The 22,525-nt window shown below is 34.9% G+C and overlaps 1 protein-coding gene across 23 annotated transcripts in view; it reads right to left on the bottom strand.

Annotated features, from left to right (window-relative positions):
* Window positions 1-22,525, bottom strand: part of MIPOL1 (mirror-image polydactyly 1) — a 176,240-nt gene that overhangs the window by 106,760 nt on the left and 46,955 nt on the right. For all 23 annotated transcript variants that reach the window (XM_048950008.1, XM_048950006.1, XM_048950005.1 and 20 more), the window contains 3 exons: window positions 13,117-13,246; window positions 8,827-8,860; window positions 8,397-8,567 (listed from right to left, as the gene is read on the bottom strand). In XM_048950008.1, the coding sequence (XP_048805965.1) occupies window positions 8,397-8,567; window positions 8,827-8,860; window positions 13,117-13,246 (335 nt within the window). The remainder of the gene's footprint in view (window positions 1-8,396; window positions 8,568-8,826; window positions 8,861-13,116; window positions 13,247-22,525) is intronic.

The following is a 22,525-nucleotide window of genomic DNA, read 5'->3' as shown; positions in this document are numbered from 1 at the left end:
CAGTAAAGCCATACAACAAACAGATCTAGGTATACTTGGTGAATGAGACATAGATAAATTAAACAACGCTAAAGTGAATCTTTCTTTCACAAAGAGAATATTCATGGATTTTCTTGCTCCACTTTTCTGCCTGGGCCACAAAACAATGCAGACCAGAATACTTAAGCTGACTTTAGCAAGTCAGGGCTTCCAGAAACTGCCTTTGCAATAAAAAAAAAAAAAAATTCACAATGTTCAGACCAAAGAAAGCACGGAAATTTCCATTGTGACAATCACTGTTTCCTGTTCATTTTAAAATGATTAAATGCCTAGAGAGAAATTGAAATAAATATAATGGTCATTAAGTCTTACATTTCATCTGTAGTCTACCATTCCGCTGAAAATGTGTAACCAGATTAGCACAATTAACAATTAAATGTCTCCTTACATTCTCTGTTACTACTGGACATAAATTTCCTTAATCATCATCTCTCTTTACAGCTTAAGACACATCCTGAATACTAAGGATGACTGAGGATGACAGTAGTTCTAGAAAGTTAGAATGAAATGAATTTTAGGGACTCTGGGAAAAAAATAAATGAAGTCAACAGAAAGCAGTTCTGTTCATTTGCCATGGCTCCATATCCACAAAAATTCAGTCAACTACTGATGTGTTGCAGTGGCATAATTTGCACTATATTCTAGGAAAATATCTTTCCTACCTATTTAAAACCTAACTTTACATTCTTCATGTCAATCTATTTCTGAACCATGCTAGTATTTCAAAAACCTATTTCTCACTGATGGAACAACGTTGATTTATGTGCTGTGGACTGGTCCAAAATCTTCATTAGACAAGTCTGCATACAAAGTAGCTAGTAATTTTCATAGCAAGAAGAGTGCATATAACATAGTGGGATACTATTTCCTTCTTCCTAGATATTTTTTTAAAATAGTTTTTAAAAATCTTATTCTCCTTCCTGAAGTCACCTCTTGCACCCTTAATTTTATTTAATACTCTATCAGAGCATTAACCTAACTAATTTTAAATATATTTGCTTCTATCAAAAGGATTAATTCTTCCTTTTTATACTTATAAACAAGGAAGCCTTAAACTTCAGATAAAAATTCTCAGTGGCCTTCAGAGATTTTCACTGAAAAAGTACATTTTGCATGCTACCTTACACTGGAGGTTCAATCTGGAATTTCTCTAACTTGTCTCTACTTCTTATGCTCAATCTGCACCACCGAGTGCTCTCTGACAGCATGAAATGAATTCCTTTTTTGATTAAAGCAAATTCAAAGATGCACTCCAGGAATGCACTCGGTGCACTCTGACAAAAATGAGCATTCAGTTCACAGGACTAGGCTACAGCCAGCCAAAAGTAAAAAACAAAACCAACCAACCCCTCACCCCTGCATAAACAAAACCAACCCAATCTGACAAGACCCCTCCTCCCACAGTACACCCAGAAATACATTCATGTAGATGGCAGATGGTGGAAACTACTTCCTACTCCACATTCACTCCTGTTTGTTCAAACCACTTGGTCATAGAGACATAACTGACATCAGCATTGTAACTGTAAACATTCAACAAGCAGTAAGAGTAACAAAAAGAAGGGAAATGAATGCAGAGGTCAGACACCATCCTTCCAAGACTCCACATTAAATGTAAGTATCAAGCACAGAAATCTTCTGTGTCATCTATCAGAGAGAATCTTTATGCAAACTCAGTTTGAGTGCCCAAAATAACAAAGTGCTTTTGCAGTGAGATTTCTCAGAATGTTGCCTAAGAAAACTTGCTTAAAATGTGAAACATATAGATGGACATTTTTAACTCCCAAGAAAATTAGAGCTGTTTCAACCAACAGGTAAGCTGCCCAAAATCTAAACTAACACTGATCACCTAACTTGCCCCACAGAAAACTTACTTTCAGTACTTCTAAACAGTTCTGGTACCTATAGAGTTTAATACACACATAGTGATTCAGTCTTGTCTTCAGAAGGAATACTGTTTGAACTCTGCTTGTGTCACATTGGAAATTTCCTCCACAGATTTTTGCTACTGAATCAGATGATCAATAAGCATACAAAACATTTTTCTATGTCATCCTAGAGTTTCGACATAAAATATTTAAATTAATTCTAGAAATTGCTCTGGAAATTAAGCCGTGTGAACCTAGCGTTTAGCACCATGATAGACGTGTCAAATATCAATTAATCAAACAAGCTTGCAAGAAAATTTTCTATCATTTTCAGAGGGGCAGGATTTTCTAGGTACCAGAAAAAAGATGAATGTTCTATTGGAAGATCATTAAAGTTCACAATTAAAGGCACAAGGCTCGATCATGCTCTCAAACACCATTCAGATATGTACTCTCCGAATTCTGCACAACACTCTGTTTGCAGAGGAACAACAGGTGATTTAACAATGCAAACAATCATGTGTCTCAGGGCATCATTCAACAAAAACCTTATGCGTGTAAAAAGAGGAAATGTAATAGCAATTAAAAATTTGCTTCGCAAGTTCAAAAAGACTAACTGTAATCCCTTTCTTCAAGGAAACACTGCATTAACATTTACAAATTTACTCATACTTAGCATTCGTGGGCTAAATACAAAAGTTATAAAGTATAAGAGCTCTTTAGGGTAATTTCCTCCAGATCCTCCACTCTCCTCCACTGATGTCCTGCCAGCTGACCTGTACTTGCTGTTGTGACCAGCATTAACTTGAAAACTACATCACTTTATGCTACCAAAGGACTGCTGAAGTCAAACTAAGGTATCAGCTGCATGACATTTGCTTTTACTAGTGAAATTCTGGCTTCAGTGAAGTCACAGTGAGTTTCATTCACAACAAACAAATACTTGCCAACAAAAAGCTTGTAATCTCTGCTTTATCAGGAAACTGACATTGCACACAAATGTATGATGTCATCAAATCTTCTCTATCTGACCTCCTATTATTCCGCCTGAACATCTCACCTCACTTTCCTTAATGCTCTGAAAACTGTTTCGTATACAGCAATTAACCAAAAGAAAGGAGAATCACAATGAAAGCTTAAAGAGGCATCATTCTTTTCAGGAGAATACTACACAAATAAAAATTCCCAATGAAAGACATCAAGAGGATTTCAGTCAGTTTCCTCTACATTGGGTTCTCATGGACTGAAATAGCTACTTCAGAAGAGAAAGATTACTTCATACGTTTTTTGAACGTAGCCAAATATTTAACTGAGTGTATCCCTGGAAAACACTCATACTCCAAGTAGCAGAAATATATCTTAAGTAGATTGTCAGGGTGTACCTATCATTTCAGAATGTAAATAATTACCTTCTTCTTCCAGCTTGGTTTATTTTTAGAAGAATAAAGCAGCTAGGTAGGAAAGAAGCCGTGCAGCAAAAGGAGTATCTTGAAAGGCAGCTCCCTTCCCCTGCTTTAACCATCCTGCAAGCAATTTCTCCTTGCCTACTCATCTGCTGCTTCCCACTGCAAGTGAGGTAACAGGAACTTGCCATTGCATGCTCAAAGCATATCAGCCATAAGTGGGAAGCAGCATGGCCCTTGGATCCTCAAATTACAATAAACAGTCCCTTTAACTTCTCTCTCCTCCTGAAATAAGCCTGTGACCAAAAATCGTCTATAATTCACACCAGCTGTCTTGTTCACAAACAATGGTGAATTCATTCTACCTTTTCTTTTCTTGCATTTCCCAACTATCAGATACAAAAGGAAAGACAGAAGAGCAGCTAGGACACCACAAAACATGTTTGTACAAACAAGAATTCACTCATTATCCCTATTTGGGAAACATCTAAGTCTACCAAAACACAGAACAGAAAACTGAACTACTGGTTACTAATATATTTAATATCCCAAATTGTGCTTTGGGTTGCAAAGGAATTATCTTTTCCTTCAGGTAAGAGTCATGTAACATTGTAACCCTTCACCAATTAAGGATCCAAGATATGTAATCCATTTTTTTTTTCATTTACATATGCTTTTGCTGTTTTTACATATATTACAACTCTTGAGTTTATTACTTCAGTAAGACCAGTTCACTGAGGTGTGCTGAGAATGCCTTAATGCTCTATGAAACACAGAAAATAGAGTTGTACACCTTATTTGGTACAAAAGCAGGACTTAACAAAAAAGAAGGAAGAAGCTGACTTGTAACAGCAGACATTTATTAGTCATTAGCTGAAGCTGATAATGATGGCCAGTCAAGTGCAGTGCTTCTCATTTTTTTTTTCAATGACTCTAAACTCCTGCTTGTTGCCAAACAGTTCCTCAAAATGGAGGAAGGTACTTAACTTGCTCCAGATGAGCATCTGGGTGTGTGCCAATTTTTTTACATGAGCAGTCATAAGCATGTTCCTGCACAGCAGGATGTGATCAAACTATTCAAAGCTGTAAAACCAGGTCTGCTTGCCAGTTTACGTTATAGCTTCAAGAGCAGGGTATTACAGATGATACTTTGCCAACCGTGAAACCTACTGGTTTTCTGTTTGTTTTTGTTAAATAGAAAACACGACATCTTTAATATTTAAAATTCTGTTTAGAACTGACTTGCCAATTAAAAATTATCTACAGAATGAAAGTTAGGATGAAAAGCATATCACACGCACAACATTCTGAACAATAAGTCATCTCTTGTATTGTTTTTAAAAATCACTTATTTCAAGCTGTACCAACTGAAAGGTCCCCTTTCTTCTCTAAACCATAAGGAAAGTGATTATGACTTATCAAGTCACCGGCTCCAGCTGCAAACTCTGAAATCATATTAACATTCCTGTCCATATGGTATGATGTGGTTGATAGGTGATTGCTTGTCTGAGATATTGCACTGTATTGCCTCCTGCTGGAAACCGCTTTCTTTAAATTATTTTATGAAGATTCCACAATGTGACTGTGGCCATACGTGAGCTTTACTAAATGTCGGTCACTAATTGTATTGATCAAGCAAGAAAGACTCTGGAAGAAAGGCAGAATTATAGGATAACAAAGTGAGATTTTTCCTTGTACTGATTAAGACAAAACTGAACATTTAAAAAGAAACTTATGTTGACAGTCATGAGAAATAGAACATCTTTCTCCATTTTCTTTTCAGAGGATCGGTCATAAAACAGACACAAGCTCCCAGTACAACGCAGTATCTGTTCACTAACAAATATATCTTAGCAAACACAACCAAACAGTTGAGTGTGTTTTTTTAAGGAGGCTGGTACAAGAGAAGATGGATGTCAATGTTTAGCCACGCTTTAGTTGTTTGTTTTTTATTCACTTGAAAATACATACTAAAAGTAGTATCAAATATTTGAGTTTATACCATTTTATTTGTTTTCACACACACAAAAAGTAGTTTGCATATTTGCTCAGCAATCTAGTGAATGATCTAAGATTACATACACATGTGCAGCTCAATACAGTGATAGCAGTGCCTCTATTTGCTTCCTAATGAGAAGTAGCGTTCACATTTAAAATCTCAAAAAAGATGCAGAGGTGCTTGGGTGTGAAGATTCAAAGAATTTTTTCATGTGCTAAGACTTTGGCAGTTCTTTTTAAGAATAAAAAAATTATTCCAGTGAAATTTCAACAGAAGAATGACAACTAGCTAACCGTTACCAAGAATGCATGCAGCCACAGTCCAGAAAAGAGTACCTTCACAGTATAACTACCAGGAAGGCACTGTAAAATTCCTAGTTTTTGCTAAGCTACTGAAAGATGAGTTGAAATCAGACAGCATATATTCAGTCAAAAAAAATGCGTAGGTTGCAGATTGCCCATTCTCTAGGAGCTTACTTGAAATCAAAGCAACATTACTGAGAGGGAAAACTTTTGTGTTATTCTCTCTTACTGAGAAAAATCAGAAATCCTACATGTAGAACACCAGATGTTACTTATATTTATGGTGTTTAGTTGTCAGCTGTCACGGTATTGTGAACAAATCCATTACAAAGGATAATAGACCTGGCTTTATTAAACTTCTGTCCCAACATTCTCAGATATAGAGTCTTCTCTTATATAGAACTGGCTATGGTGGAAATGACACTGCAGTCTCCAGCACTGCACAAGAGCAAGCAGAAACAGAGCAACACAGCCTTCAAATAAAGTGTCAGGAAGTATTTAGCTTCCTCCTTTGCCAATGGCCTCTGAACTTTAAAAGTGTTTTTTGCAGAAGAGAGGCATAGCATATTAATGGCTTACTCTATTTCTGCTTTGCCTTGGTCTGTTCTCATCAATCCACCCTTATATTTGATGTCACTTTCACTGAAAAGAAAAAGATTTTAACTTGGAGATGTTATGAACACCTGAGGCGACCTCAGATCTAACTTCTAATAATTTGCATTTGTTATGCTAAGCATATACATCCCCTGAATTATTCCTAGTCCCCTTGTGGTCTAATGTAGGAATCCCTCTCCTACTGTTCTTGCTGTTAGCACTGTAATAACTACTGCTATTGCAATGTTAACAAAAGACTACTAATAATTCAAGTACTGTGTGAATTCCCAGGGAATCATCAAGTAAGAAATGCAAGTTGAAACGATAGGATCTATTTTCTAGCTTTGATAGCTACAGTCATAAAAGAATCACAGATATGGAAGCATAATACGTGAGTACTGAAGTTAATTTATTAACAATAATAACTAATTAAAAAAAAAAATTGTATTGTAAATTGCAAACACTATCTCAGTATTACACCTTAATACCAAATATTGAAAATTTTTGGAAATGTGTGTTTTGCTTTATTCGTTTATTTATTTTTCAGCTGCAGTACCTATGTAACATTACCTATGCTTTCTGCTGTCAGGCCTAAAGACAGCTTTGCTAGCTGTGGCAATTAACCCATTATTATATAAACTAATGATCTTTATTAAGTTCCAATTTGATTACCTGGAAGCAAGATTGTATAAATGTCTGTATATTATTCCTTGAACAGGTAGCTTAAAAATAAAATGTATATTATAACACCCTGCAATGACATTCTTCTGATATCTTTCATTAAATATTTAAAGTCCAAGTGTGTCTGAAAAGTTTACTTCGCCAAAGAAGCAAAATCTTGCAGAAGAAAAATAAAACTATCTAAAGATCCTTCTCTTGAGCTAAAAGCTTTTTTTCTTATAAGCTGCCACTTTCCAAATGCCCTTTGCAAATAAGAAATCCAATCGTAATTAAAAAATAAAGAGCATAAATTTTTTGGCAGAACAGATGAGTAGCTATGCTGCTCCTCATTAATATAAAAGAAAGCACTGTGAAAAAGTGAACTTCCCACATTAACTTCATCAGCGTCTTTTGTAGTGCACATAGGATACAGACAAAAAATATGTTAGGAACCGAGAAGATGAGTCTTTCAAGACTGCAGGAGGACAGAATGCAAAAAAAATGAATACAAACAAACAAACAAAAAAACAAAACATGAGAATTACAGAGTGAGTGGAAGAGTATTCTTTTACAGAAAAACATGTCAATACAAAATAAATTCAATCATCACAATACTAGTCAAGATCACAGATTTGACTTTAATTCTGTTAGAATTAAAGAATTGTTTAGGTATAAGCTCACATTCAGTGGACATTGAAATTTTCAATATTGGAACAAGACATAGATGAAATTTCTTGCCTTGCATGAAAGCATAAGGATGTTCATCCAGTCTAAAATTCTGTGAGATGTAGCCCCCTGCTTAGTATTCTTTCTACAGACTACTCCTATTGAGTTTAATCTAGGTTAAAAAAAAACAACAGGAAAGAAAGCTGTGGAAAAAAACCCCAAACATAACAACTCTTCTATGTGATAGGAAAAATAAGGAGATACTCTCCAGGGTAAAGAGAATGAAGATAATATTCTTCTTTGAAGATAGGAAAGCAAAGAGAATGATTGATCTGAGCAGAAGAGAATACAACAGATTGTTTTAAGCTACACAGCAGAAGTGTTAAACATCGAGAGTCAAGGACCACATGCCAATTTTCATCTTCTGAATGTAAAGCAATAAAGAGTCACATGCAGCAGTCTTATCTTCCTTCAGTGCATGTTTCTGTCACTCTTTACAAATCCTTGAGTCCCAATCACAAACTGTTTTATACAGCTACAGAATACTGGAAAATTAAGATCTTAACACCTTTTTAAATTACTCAATATAATGAATACTATATTTACTTGTTTTTAAAGGGTCAGCTAGTGACCAGGTAGAAAGAATACACAATCCCTCCTGTGAAATAGATCGGTGTCATTTCAATAGCCACTACTGCCTTGAAGAAACTGTTGCTTGTTAATCAGCTGTTTACTATAAGGACTGTTATTGAGATTTTCAACAAAAGAAAGTTAACAAAGTAAATTCCCCAAAATTAAAAAAAAAATAAAAATAAAAAAATTTTAAAAATTGGTATTGAGTGATTACATACTTGTAGAGACTTACTTGAGACAAAGCAGCATCCCGTTGTTCTATCACTGTGTTCATTTCCTCAGCTATTATTTTCTTTTTACGTTCTTTGGTCCTGTGTATTCGATTCAGAATTATAGCTCCATTCTTGAGTATATCTATCCCTGTGTCTGCATTGTTTATTCTGTTCAGTAATTCCTGTAATGTCTACCAACAGCATTATATGTTAGTCAGACATGAAGTTTTAATATATTTTATTTAATATAGGGTTTTAATTAATAGGCACATGTGAATTGTAAATTGACTGAGTGAAGTTATTGAATTTTCATATTGCAGCAAAGATGTACATTATTAGTGTGTCAATTCTTCTTTTTCCCACATCTTAGTTCTTGAAACCCACTCAATTGAACTTAAGCCTCTAAGATATAAGACTGACATCAAGAAATCTCCTCAGAGAATGGCTTACCATGTCATTTTCTTCAGGGTTAATATTTTCTAGCCTAGAAAAAAGGGACACAGAAAGCCTGATCAGTAGCATTTCCTTAGTGCAGCAAAATGAGTTCGCTTTTTAAATCTTTAGAACCTCAAGTAATTTCATTCTACTAGTCTTTAGAGTCAACCATGACACTGAACATATTAAAGTGCCACCTGCTCGACTCCATCTTTCAATAATGCTCCATATCTTCAGCACTGACTTCAGACTGTTAAGTTATTAATGTTTACTGCTATATATGACTACAAGGATCAATTGTTCATATGTGCTTAGATGAAGAAAGTTCCCCAGTGATAGAAATGACTGATGCTCTTATTTTATTTATTTCTGGACTTACAACTTTTACCCAACACTGTACTTTTGTTGTTTTTAGTACACCATAAATGTAACAGGACAAGGTTTGTAAAGATTGTTTGTTTTGTGGTTTGTTTTTCTTTTTCATTTTTATGCAATTATTTTCCCACCTCTCTTCCAAAAGGAGGAACTGAACTAGTTGAAGTTTCCTTGAAAATGTTTTGCTTTTGTATCTTGCACAAAATAGCAAGTTAGGACAACCCCCTGTAAAGTCCTTATTTAAGCACATAAGCTGCTTTTGCTTTCCCCCATTTCATATCATAGTATGTATTCTAATCTGTCAAATATAGAAATGATATGAGGAATTTAGTTATACGCAAAAGCATTGTGCAAAAGCACTGAGTGATAGTGCAAAGATCTAACAAATGGGATCTAACAACCTATATATTTTACTTAAGCTTAATTATATGGACAACATAGTATTTACAGCATTTATATGTATTTTAAAATGGAGGAGACCTCTATTCTGGAAAAATGAGTATATTACAATTACACCACTTCATTGCTACTTATTTAATGGTCACTTTCACAAAAAAATATTTGTTACTTGTATACTATTTAAAATGATAAATAGTAGCCACTAAACATCTGCTATAAAGCAATGCACACTTTTTCAGTGCTGTGACAGATGCTGCTCTAAGGCCAAGACTTAAGCTAGCAAACATCATAGAGTACTTGATAGAACATTAGCATCTTTTACTTTAAAGAATTAGTTTTACTTATAATGCATGATAAATCAACCATACGAAACTTAACTGCTTAAATAAAAAAGAAACAGCTCAGAATGTACTATTATGTACAGTAGGTAGTATGTTTATATGGAGTTTATTTATATGGAGTTTAAAAGCAGTAATTATTCCAACACCTACAGTCAGCATCAGAACAAAACAATGAAAAAAAAAAAGTAAATGCTAATCTTTGGTGGGTTATAGATATATTCATAAAGTAACATAAATCATAAAATCAGAACTGGCTCCTTGAGTTGGCTTCTCATAGAGTTCCTACTTTTGGGTTCATAATTAATGCTGCAAGTTTCACTTCATGAGAGACTTAAAAATGGATCTTAAGCTAGTTTGTATTCAACATGACAGGAACAGTATTTGCCAAAGTAAATTGGCAGAACTGATCTGCTTCTCTAGAGGACTTCTGTCCTGCTAAAAGTATGGGTTAACAAATCACCCAGCCAACCATAAGGCTGGGTAAGCAGGACACCTTAGAGTGGAAAGGGGGTGGGAAAATGAACATCAGTTCCCACATAAGGGTAGCTTTTCAGCAAACTGCTGTCACAGAGGATGCATTCTTCTAAGATGACAGTATTTTTTAAAAATACTGAGCATCTAGAGCTGAGTATTTGCCTTGATGTCTCTCTTGATTTTAAACATCAATAATCAATGATTCCCTCTTCCCCCATCTCTGCACACATTACACTAATACGTACCCTAGGGCTAACAGAACAGAAAGAATTTCAGTTACTACAGTTAAATAATGACAATAGAATTGCTATAGCACATAATTTAAAGCAAGCATTAAAGCATTTGATAAGGGTTGGCAGCCTGTTCAGTATTGCCCTCTTGTAGAAATCTCTCATTGGAAGAAGTCCAAAGCAGATGGAGGGAATGACTTGTGCTCTAAAATTTGATGCTTGTGGCACAAGTAGCCTAAAAACATTACAAAAAATACTCTGTAGGCTTCACCTCTCAGACAGATAGCTTGGTATTTTAAACAACTGCATGAAGAACATATGAAGGATGGTAGTTGGGAAAAATACAACATTTTTGGAAATAAGCCACCCAAATTAAACAAAATAAACTAAGTTTCTTGTGGCTCATCTTATCATCACTGCTTCTACTGAAGGACTAGTGGCAAGGTGAACGCTCCCCAAAAATTTCCATTCAGCCACAGTATTAAATTATTTAGAATGAATAAGCTGAGCAAAGTAATTTCCTTGTGTGGTTAACTACAAAGCTTGTAAGAATAAGACTTATTGAAGCTATATAGTGAGGTAATATTTACTGGTAAATTAGGGGCAAAGTCTAAATCACTCCACTTTTGTGAATACTGCAGAGATTGTCTGAGCCTTAACCACTTCAATTCAACTCTTTGCAGCACCACCCTGGCTTTCTCCTCTCATTGCAACATGTTGTAAGTCCAAGAAGTAAAGCATATTTTGTCACCTCAGGTAAGCATTACACAGTTAGTAAAGATGCTTAATGTAATGAAAAGCTGCCGTGCTTGAGCCAGGCTGGTTGTCCAGCAAGAATCTTGGCTCCACTTGACTGCTTCCTGCTTCCAAGGTGTACAGCTGCATGAATAAGCATCCTGTAAGCTTAGTGCACGTGGACTTCTGGAGTTTGTAATCCCCAAAGGCTTCACCGAAAAAGAATGCAACCTCTTCCCCCAAAATCCAAATCAGCAACCACAACAAGCAATGTTTCTCTTTATTAAAGTATTACTCTTTTAGGAAGAAACATCATATTATTGAGAAGGTGCTGTTTCAGAGTTGACTGACAAGGGTCAAGGATGGGGTGTTGTCAGCTTGTCAACAGGTTGTGGTAAGAATGGACTGAGGTAGTACTATAAGTAAATTGGTGGAATAGGGCAAGGAACCTTTATGTATATTGTCTGATATAGTTAAAGTTTACAACATTCCTATCAAAACTGCAGTTTGACTTAATAGGTAAAAAAGATCAGGAAAGAGGCAAATATTAAGAAAGCTGATGCAGAGAACATGATTACTACTGGATGTTACTCAGTATACTAACTTTTCTCCCTCAGTCCTCCTATCTTGCTTGCCCTTCCTCTCTTGCATATCTTTGCCTTTCACATTTTCCTCTAGCTACTACTATTTTAATTTTGCTGAGCAGTCTTCTTTGACTTATGGAAGAAGTGATACAGAAGTGGAATTAAAAGACAGACAAGGAAAGTGGGAAGAAAAAGTAGATAAGCAATAGAAGTGTAATTACAGAGTTGCAATGCAAAGAAGGAGAATGAAAATTTGAAATTAAAAACAAGCAAAACAGATTCCACAGGGAATTATGAGATTGAAGGTCATTTTAGCCTAGACTGAACATAAAGCAAGTACTGTGTTGGAATGATCTCAGGGAACAGACAAATATTCACGAGGATACATGTAGATAATAAGTTCATGTACATGAAGTTCCACAAACATTTATGCATATTTTCCATGAGAGGTACTAACTTTCTCTCAGTTACTCATTTTCTTATTTATGTTTTTCCATTTCTCTTGGCAAGGAAATTTCTCAACTAGTAGAGGGTTACCACTGAATGGTAACCAAGCTGATTGGAGGAGGGTTACATGAAGAAGCAAGCTGTAGATTCAAGGCTACCTATATCCCAAAGTCAGAAAAGAAGCTATTTATGATCTTCCTCTCCTGACTTAATAGTTTTATTATCAATGGATTGACTATTTCTGTTAGGTTAGCAAGGCATACACAAATTTCTAGAAAGTATTAAGTATACCCTTCATGTGTTAAAACTGCTTCTACAATGAAGATATGGAAGAAAACATATTTTTACCAAATCATCCACATAATTAGTAAAAGTTTTGCTGTAGGAAATATCTCCTGGGCTTAAAGGTTTGATTGATTTTCTATACATTGCAACTTCTAACTGACATTCTTGTATTTCATGTCAAAAGATCCTCGTAAAATGTCACATTATTCTTATTTATCTCTGAATAAATCAATACCAAAGCTCTTGATTATATTTTTGTATATTATAATTTTTGTAATCAAATTGTTCAACTTGCAGTTAGTATCTAGAGAAAAATATGGTCTCATAAGATGGCTAAAAAATTAAGGTAAGATTTTCTGCATAACTACTGTCAAACAATTTATGACCTTTACGTATCCACACAACAGCCTGTCTGCACAGGACAGGAAGACTTACTCTTTGAGTGACTCTTCTAAACGCCGGACTCGTAGAAATGCTTCATCTCTCTCTTCGTTGGCTAACCTAAGCCTTGCCATGACAGCCTTGTCACGTTCCCGTTGAGCAGAATAAACTTCTTCAACCAGAGCTGCAAAAGTAACCAGTATGTTTGGCACACAGTAACAGCTGGTAACAGTTTGGCAGGGAAATACACCATTATGTACACTTACACGGACCATTGTCAGCATCTCCATAAATCAACATTTTTCCACCAACCTCAGATTGCTCTGCTCTCTATTACTCTCCAGACGGAACAATAAATAGCTATTGACTGCTGAAATGAAATCTTTCAAGAATTAAATTAAGCCATGGGTTTTCAAATTCACCCTTGAAACAAGGCAAGGAATTGATTTGCTTTGCATTCTCAACACTTGCTTCATGGAAAAGTAATTTTTAAATCTCCAGATCACATGAGATACAGTAGGTTTCTTCTACAGTACATAGAGTTAAGAGCAATGACCCACTGAAAGTACATCTGTCATCACAATGCTTCATATCACAATGACACACTGACATAAATACTAAAAATGTTAATATTTTCACAGCATGTCTATCTCTAGTATCACAGAAGTGGCACAGCTGGCACGTCTCCTACTCTGCCAAGCCTTTGCTTTATTGTGTAATATACTGTTATATTATCTGTTACTGCATACATGGACCTTGGAGCATTAGGTACCAATAAACTAAGATTTACTGTCTATCCCTGGGAGCAAACTAACACCTTCTAGTCATTCCTCATCCTGAGCTTATGCTTTCTTCCTGCCTCTCCCCTGTCAGTATGTCTAACATCATCCCTGGCACACTGCCAAAATCCTTACCCCCACCCTGCCTTCACTAAAATCTTTATTCATACTTTCATCATTTCCCTCTGCAATACTGCAAATCTCCTCACAGCCATCATAAAACCCCGCAGCCTGAATATCTAGGGACTTCTGGGATGCCAAAGAAAAAAGGCTGCTGTGGGTCCCAGAAAGAGGACTACATCCTCCCTAATTGTCACAGGCACCTCCAGCAAAAACTATAAGTGAGGTCTGCAGGTCCCAGAATTCTCAATGCTCCTCTTCTAGTGTGTTGAGCTTCTGTTTAGCTACAGGCTCCTGATACCTCGCTTTAGAATTTTGGCGATGTTTACTACTCTTCTCAAAACTCTTCTGTATTAAGCCACTGCTGATGGACCTCCTTACTCCTGTCAGAACTCTCAACTCCACTATGAGCCACTGCTGAAATCAATATGTGAAGACTGCAGAGGAAGCCTTCCTCTTTATTTGGAGCTTTTATGCCTCCACTCTTACCTCAATCAAGATTAACTTCACTGCCTTTATAATTACTTTTCTGTACTCTTACTTTGCCTTTGTACATTATTGCACAAGACCTTCACAGTGGAAAATAAAACACTCCGTTGCTCTTTACTAAAAAGAAGTGTAAGAAAACAGGAGTTTTTGGTAGCAGCTGTATCAGTGGCACAAAATACTTACATGTTATCAGTACTGAGGAAAAAGAATAAAACAAATAATATAAGAAGCTCAAATAACGAGTGAAATAAAATGGGTGAGAAAAGGAACTGAAAAAGAATGCTGGGAGACAAATTAGGAAGATGATCAAGGCAACAGAGAAGTGTGTTAACAGAGAAGTAAAGAAGTGTTTTTGCATCTCAAGCAAAAAGGGAAAAGGTTGTGCAGTAACAGCAAACTGGACAAAAGAGGATAAAGAAAGTCTAAATGCTACTTCTGGGGGTGCAGTCCTATCTCTACAAAAATCCATTTAATAAAATGCATCTTCACCCCTCCAGCCCTGTACACCCCAAAAGAAATCAGCATCAGCACCCTGAATTTGGTATGTACACAAAATTTATGAAACATTGATCTAATTCTCTCCCATTTGAGTATTTTCTTCTTCCACATGAGCAGTATTATTTTTTAGAAGATGTATTTGCCATTCACAACAAGACTGTCCTTGATACGGAATGACAAAACTTAGACATGAATAAAGCAGCTGTAAAACTGCATGTACACAGTTTGGTAGTCAGGAACAAATCTGTAGCACTTGCAGGAGTCCAATGCCTGCAAAGGTAGGTGGTTCAGCGAGAAGAAGAACAAACTGTATGGAGCAGACTATACATTTCAGATCGTCAGACTTCCATTTAGCTTGCTGAGATCAGTGCTAATAGAGAAACTAGTGATTCATCTCTGAGGCACATCACAGTGCAACCTCTGTGTCCTGGCTGGATCTGGAATATACAATTAGTTTTATTATCTATGATAATTATTACCTATCTGTACCTTAAAGTACAGATACATTTACTATAGTTTTTCCATTAAATTATGTCATTTTATCTTCTATTATGCCAGTGATACCGCACAGAGAATCCTTTCCACAAAGCTGCAAAACTGAAAATATTATGCAATTTTCAGCATGAAAATAATTGCTGGAATGAGTACAAAGCTGTCTAAAATAACTGCAGATTTGGCACTTATTCTGGCATTAATTATCTTTCTCTTGTTGTTCTTTCTTTTGGGAGGGTGGGGGGGAGAAGGGAGGGAGGTTATTTATTTATTGAGTGTACTCCTTCTATCATACCTTATTTATCTCTTATGTCAGCATGGAAAACTCTCATTTGCTGAATGCTAAAATGAATCTTGAGCACATGAGTACACTTAGCAGGACTATGTTTTGGCATATGTAATTCCCTCTCTGAGGAATAATAACTAGTGTTAATAAATGACTACACAGGCTTTTAAAATCTGTATTATTGCTTATTCATCTTGAAATCAAAGACATTATATATAGCAGTATGAAGCAGCAGTATTTTATATATAGCAGTATTTTATGTATGGTGGTATGAAAACATTCAGAGATTTTTCAAGTGACGTAAGCATCCTGCTTATCTCAAATCTCACCATCCCTGATAACAACCAAGAGGCAGGTTGCCTTGAACAATGAACTCTTCTCCCACTCAAAGGTTCATCATTACAAAATACTGTCTTTAAGCTGTTGGCTACGAAATAGCGACTTAATTTGCACAAGTTGTGTTGCTGCTTTTTTAAAAGATACTTAGCATAGTCATTTTAATACCATGTAATTTTACTGACATTGACCAAAGGAAATAACAAACACTAACCCTAGGTTAAAAAATTATAAGGATTAATTGGAAAATTGGGCAAAGAGCATGGGATAAAAAAACATTTCTGAACATTTTCAAACAAGGATTCAGCATCACATTAGCCTTCATGACTTTGAGGAAACTGACAGCAGAATACTGCACTTTCCTCATGGACACAACTCATCCAAATCATGAGCTTCACGACATTCTTCAAATAAGCCACTGAAACGCATACATCTCATCTCTGAGTTTCAGTGTAGCAATAAAACAAAACATTTGATGAAATATTTCAGAAGCATGTGACATGTAAAGTCACATAATTTAATGTGTATGAAAGGGACAAAAATCCCCCATAATAAAAACAGCTAAAAATATCTAGTTTACTAACCAAAATTTTCTTTCAAATGCCAGGCAAAAAGTAATTGAAAGTAAGAAGGTAGGTTCCAAAATCTCATTCAAGATATGGTATATCCAAGTAAACCACTAGCCCCATACTGGCATACTGGCTTGATGCCTGATCCAGCTACTTAGTCACCCACTGCTCTGGTTGGAACCATGACGTTTTTCTTGGATAGCATCCAATGGCACACCAACCAACCCTATCCTGTTTATCTTGAGGGCTGACCAACAAGAAACGCAAATTCCTATAATACTTATGTTTCAAGCACAAAAATGACATACAAAATGAAGTATGAATGGAGCAAATATTAAGCTAAAATGAATTGTGTCATTTTCAAATTCATATACATATGATAATCAAGAGTTAAAATGTTCAATTTCTATAGTGATAAATTAAGAAAAAAGATTATTTTCCAATGCTTGTAAAATATGCAAGTATGACTACTATTTAGTTGAATAAACTTTATTTGCTTTGGAATAATTTAATAACATCTTTCTCCTTGTAACTAAAATCCATGCATACTCTAAAAGAGCTCTTTATTTTAAAAGAATCATTATGCTAAACTCATCAATTCTAAAACATTTTTAGTTTTTAGTAAAGAAAACAATTGTAAACAGAGAGCTTTTGTAAGGTAGATAGCTATTACAAAGTTCACTTAGAAAATCAATATAGCATTTTAGCTGGAATTTGCTCATTAAACACCCACAGCTCTAATGCAAATTATGATGGAATGAATAAAGCAAATACATATGCTTCTTTCTTTTTATTAAATGTAAAATCTACTGTTAATTGCATCTGGTATGTCATATAAACTTTTCTCCTTAACTATTAAATGGAAGCTTTTACAAAAGTCATTAGAGATTCTCTTTCTTTGACTTGTATAAATTTCAATATTTGTTCAGTAAAGGTTCACAGCAGTTAAATTACATTAACAAATATTATTAGCTACTATGTAAGCCAACTAAGTAAAATACTTATATTGCAGGTAAAACAAATCAATGGGTGTTTACAATAATATTTGGATATGTCCATTTTTAAACAAGCTTATCAAATATCATGTAATTCTTAGTCAAATGAGAGAGACTCAAAGTAGATATTTTCTTCCCAAATACTCAAATTTGTTTAGTAAGCTAATTGTTTTCTAATATGGGCAAAAGTAAATATGAAGAAGATGAACCATACAGAGTATGAGTTTATTGAGTCAAAGAAGTGTACATATTTTCTTAGTTGAACCTGATTCTTTGGCAAACCTGTCTTCTACACTTTTTAAGCTACCTTTAAAACATAGCAGGAGTGAGAAGGCATGTTGGAAATCATTCCAGTTTAAACAGTGGTTCACATTTTCCAAACAATAAATCTCTGGGAGAAGATAGGTAAGCTCAGTTCCCAGGAAAAAACTGTTTGCTGATTTCCTAGAGGTCATCGATATAAATAGTAAAAATTAAAACAAAATAAGAAAGAAGAAGCAAGAAACAAGAACTTATTAGGATTTAAAATATCTATAGTAGAAATTACTTGAGTACTCATATTTATATTTAAAAGCAAGAATACAGGCATGACATTACAAGAAAAAGATCAGAGCAATATCCACACCACCAGCTCATAAGATACATTAAATACTATAACAATTGGCTTTAAAGGTAAATAAAGCTTATAAAAATGATGATATTTTTGACTTTGCAAAGTATTCGACATTAACTGATGTTATATGATAATTATTTTTGCTTTGAATTACATGAAAACAAAATAATACTACAGTTAAGACTCTGCTAAGTGCTTTTCTAACACTAGCTTTAGTGATCAGTTGCTTTTAAGAAAATACACAGTCGGCAAGTTTTTCTGTTAATAATAATATACTGGTGCAGAATAGAAAAATTCTGCAATTTAAAATTTAACATTAGTGGTCAGTGGTTGCTGAAAAATAAGCGACTTGGGATTTTCTTTAGCCTAGATTCTGGTACAACCAAGATAACTGACCTGGTTACTCCCATCATTACAGAAACAAGAAATACATAAGAGAGGATATATTTTTTTTATTAAAAATGTGCAAGACATCTTAAATATTCAAGAATTTCTGGAAATAATCATAAGTAATTATGCCAAACTTTTTGCTGTATGATCCAAATTCTGTCTCAAACAGGCATATATCTATAAGATGAGAGTGAAGGTTGATTTCACAAGAAAAATGAAGCAAAAAACTGTTTTCTTTTCTACCATTTGAGGTTGTATATTATTTTAAAGAAAAAGTAGAAACACAAAACAACTTACTTGGCCAAATAATACTCAGAATTCAAGATTTCTGTAATAAGCTTCTTGTTTACCCTTCTCTGTTGTTTCCATAAAACAACTGTCAGTTGATATTTACTGTGCAGAAACTTTAAACAAAGATTTTTGCTGCTGTGCTTTCACTTTGTATTGCTGAAGAGCAGCTAGATGATGTGAAGAATTAGGGAAGTAAACTAGGGTGAAATGGAATACAATAAATACTTGCATTTTCCTTTTTATCAGCCACCCCATTTTTATCCTACATTACCTGATCTCCATCTATCTAATCACAGAAGGACCTGGAAATATCCTTGCCATTGCTAGATGGACCAATATTATTACATTTCATTTAACCATGTAGATATATGCTCCATCTTATAAAAATACAAATGCATGCGTTTGTTATTCAGTCAATTTAGAAATCCTCTGAGACTTCTTTTTCTACTAGGTTTAATGACTGTGCGCGCAATCCTTAAATAAGAAGTCATTCTTATCATAGGCAAATAAACTGAAAAACAGATTTACTGCATTGCTATGAAAGCCTTTAAAATGTGTCACTAATTGGTCTGTGCATACATGTTGCAAAATGCAGATAATCCCTGGAAACGTTCAAAGCCTAAGGCCCTGATGCTGGTCTCATTCAGGTTAATGGCAAACTACCACGAGCTCTGGGGTGACTGTTGACTTAAAAACAGTGCTGAAATGTTCTGTTATGAAACAGACAACTTAAGTTGCTTGCTGTTGTTTTTTGAAAACTACCATTCATTTACCTTCAGTTATAACCTATAATTGACAAAATAAAAGCAAAAATAGTGATAAGATGATCACAGGAAAACTGAGTAAGAGTTTTCACTGGTCTATACCAGGAATTATAGACTACAAGTTGTTTACACCTAAATGTGACTTTATAGATAAAGCAATCTGAACAAACACTGATAGAACACACTGACTTTATTGCTTTGTGTTTGTTGTACGTATTTAGTGCACAGCATTCATTTGCTCCTACATTTCCAATGATATAAACACAGCGTTCCTAATAAAAGGCTGAAGTTGCTTAGTGGCAGTTCTGTACAGAGTTTTCTTTGTGTACTTAGATCCTAGTTCAATTAAAAAAAAAAAAATAAAGTGGGTAAAGAATAGGAGGGAGTATTATACACAGACCCCAAGGCAGTTCTTGTGAAAGGCAATCCTTAAGCCTCTGCTTCTAGTATACTAAACACAGCTGACTTCAAAACTCAAACAGTAATGCTGTTAAACTTTTTTTTTTTTTCCAGTTAATGATTGCTGATAAATATTTACTTCAGGGGGAAAACAATAAATATTGCAATGAAGTTTGCAAGTTATGATTTGAAAGGTTAAGTAAGAGTTTCTGTAATGTCCCAAGAAATAGAATATCATGAATAAACCCCAATTTTTTACATTCATCAAGCATGATGCAGTGGGGAACAAAGAAGGGGCCAGACTAATCACGTAATTTGCAGAACATACTGGCTAGCTTTTTACAAAAACAAACAAACAAACAAACTTTACCCCATCAATAGCTTAATAGTTTATATTTTTAACCTATTTGTTTATTTTATATTGCCAAAGAGCTGCATGCTACTTTTTTTGATAGTTGATGATTCTGACAATTCAAAGCTAAAATTAAATTTTTTCAAATTGAGCTCTCAAAAATTAAGATACCATCACTCGCAACACTCCTACCTTGAAGTTGAATTTCTTCTTTTTTTTTCTCTGTTCTTTAAATAAATAGACCTCCCCACATAGAGGATTCAAATCATACAGCTAGTTTCAAAATTCCCTTATATATCAGTAAATACTTTGAAAAAATGTAACTGCATAAGGAGGCACAAATAGAACAACAACAATAAAAGCTCAGAATCTTATAAATACATACAGAAATGAATTACGCACTAAAAACAAGTTAGGAAAGTGCATGCATTACCTACTTAAACTGTAAAATGTCATTCATATTTAGGTTTATAAACACAAGGGTTGGGGAACTATTAAGTTCTTTTGGTTAAAGCCCAATATTGGCCTTATTTCGCTTTAATTGGAAGAGGATCTTGAATTCATCTTCTCCATGAGCTATCAGGAACCTGGATTTCTGTTTGTACCAAAGGTTAATAAGAAATGTGTCTGCAAAAGTCAAACAGCATTAAATACCAAAAACTGATTATTATTCTGCAGGAGTTGTTCTTCCACTCATAATCTCTCCATGCTCCAGCCTTCCACGGCTAATCTTTAATGGATGACATGCAAGAAAGAAAAATAACATCTAAAAAGGGACTCTAAATTGAGCTTTGAAGAATGGAAAATGCTGCTGTGCTGGAAGTTATCGCCACCCTAAGTTTATTACTAGCAAGATTACTTACTTCCTCTTAGTTTATGGGATGCTATATCTAACTTGAAGATAATAGTCATTTGGATTTTAGTTCTAATTTTTACTATTAAAACTATTACTTTTGCACATTCATTCAGTAAATATTTTTCAAGTTAAATCAATAAACACTAAATAACTTCCACGACCATTCCCACAGCAGGCTCAAGAATTCCAAAATACCACAAATGTTAATTCCCAGCATTTTTGTATAAACTGATTTTTTCCTGCGGAGTTGACTCTGATTAAGAATAGTATTAGATCCTGGTAACATTATTATCAGATATTGCTGAAAATGCTAGCAAACAAATAAAGAAAATAGCCCCTTGTTATAGAAAGATTTGATACAAAGTATTTCTGACCATATTTTCCTTCAGAATTATTCTTAATCCCAATACACTGGAGCATGATAGCAATATGAAAACAAATTAAGAGAGCTCTGCTGTCAACTGCAGTTTATCTTCTTGATGTGAGGTATGGTGGATATAGCTGCCAGAAGCTCAGGGCTTAGATAGCTTTCCAAGACTATAGACACTGCCACTGTCTATGTCTGTCACACACAAGCAGCTCATTCCTCTAAAAATTTCTATATATGCCCGGTGTAATTCTTGTTAGGCAAAAATGAAGTAATCTATCCTATCAGTTCAAAGTGAGATCTATTCTCTCTGCTGGCTGTTTTGTAGACTTAGTAACACCTCCATCCTTAACGTTCAGTCTGTCCTCCTCCTCCCCTTGCCCTCCCACAGAGGGCACTCATTCCCTTTTCTGTTCAACAGACAAAAGTTCTGCAGTCCAGTATTTCACTAATTCCTTTTCTGTTCTTCATGACCACCTCACAGTTGGTGTTGTGTTTTTTCTTTACATTATTCTGGCCCCAGTTCCTTTATAAAGTGCTCTTCCCTTGATTTCCGTAGTGTTGCCTCCTTCTCTTTTTTTCTAATCTTCAAGATAAGTAGGGAAACTAATTGTACCTTCTGGCAATGTCTGGTATGAGAAGAAATCTAACAGGCTAGTGAAGAATCAATTGTAATCTGTGGCAAATGTCCACCAGAAATAACACCTCTAGTGGTCAAGCGTATGCAAACAGAACTGCAAATCCCCTCATGAACTGTAAACGCCAGTTTAGTAAAATCTTAAAATAAAAATCTTCTGAAAATAAGCCATTTATTGCACATGGTAAACATTCTCTTCCACCATATCCCTCTTCTACATTTATTATTTA

Source organism: Lagopus muta, chromosome 6 (assembly GCF_023343835.1).
Source record: "Lagopus muta isolate bLagMut1 chromosome 6, bLagMut1 primary, whole genome shotgun sequence".
In the NCBI taxonomy this organism is placed as follows: Eukaryota; Metazoa; Chordata; class Aves; order Galliformes; family Phasianidae; genus Lagopus; species Lagopus muta.
Note: the sequence above shows the minus strand (reverse complement) of the source record. Positions and strands in the feature narration are given on the sequence as shown.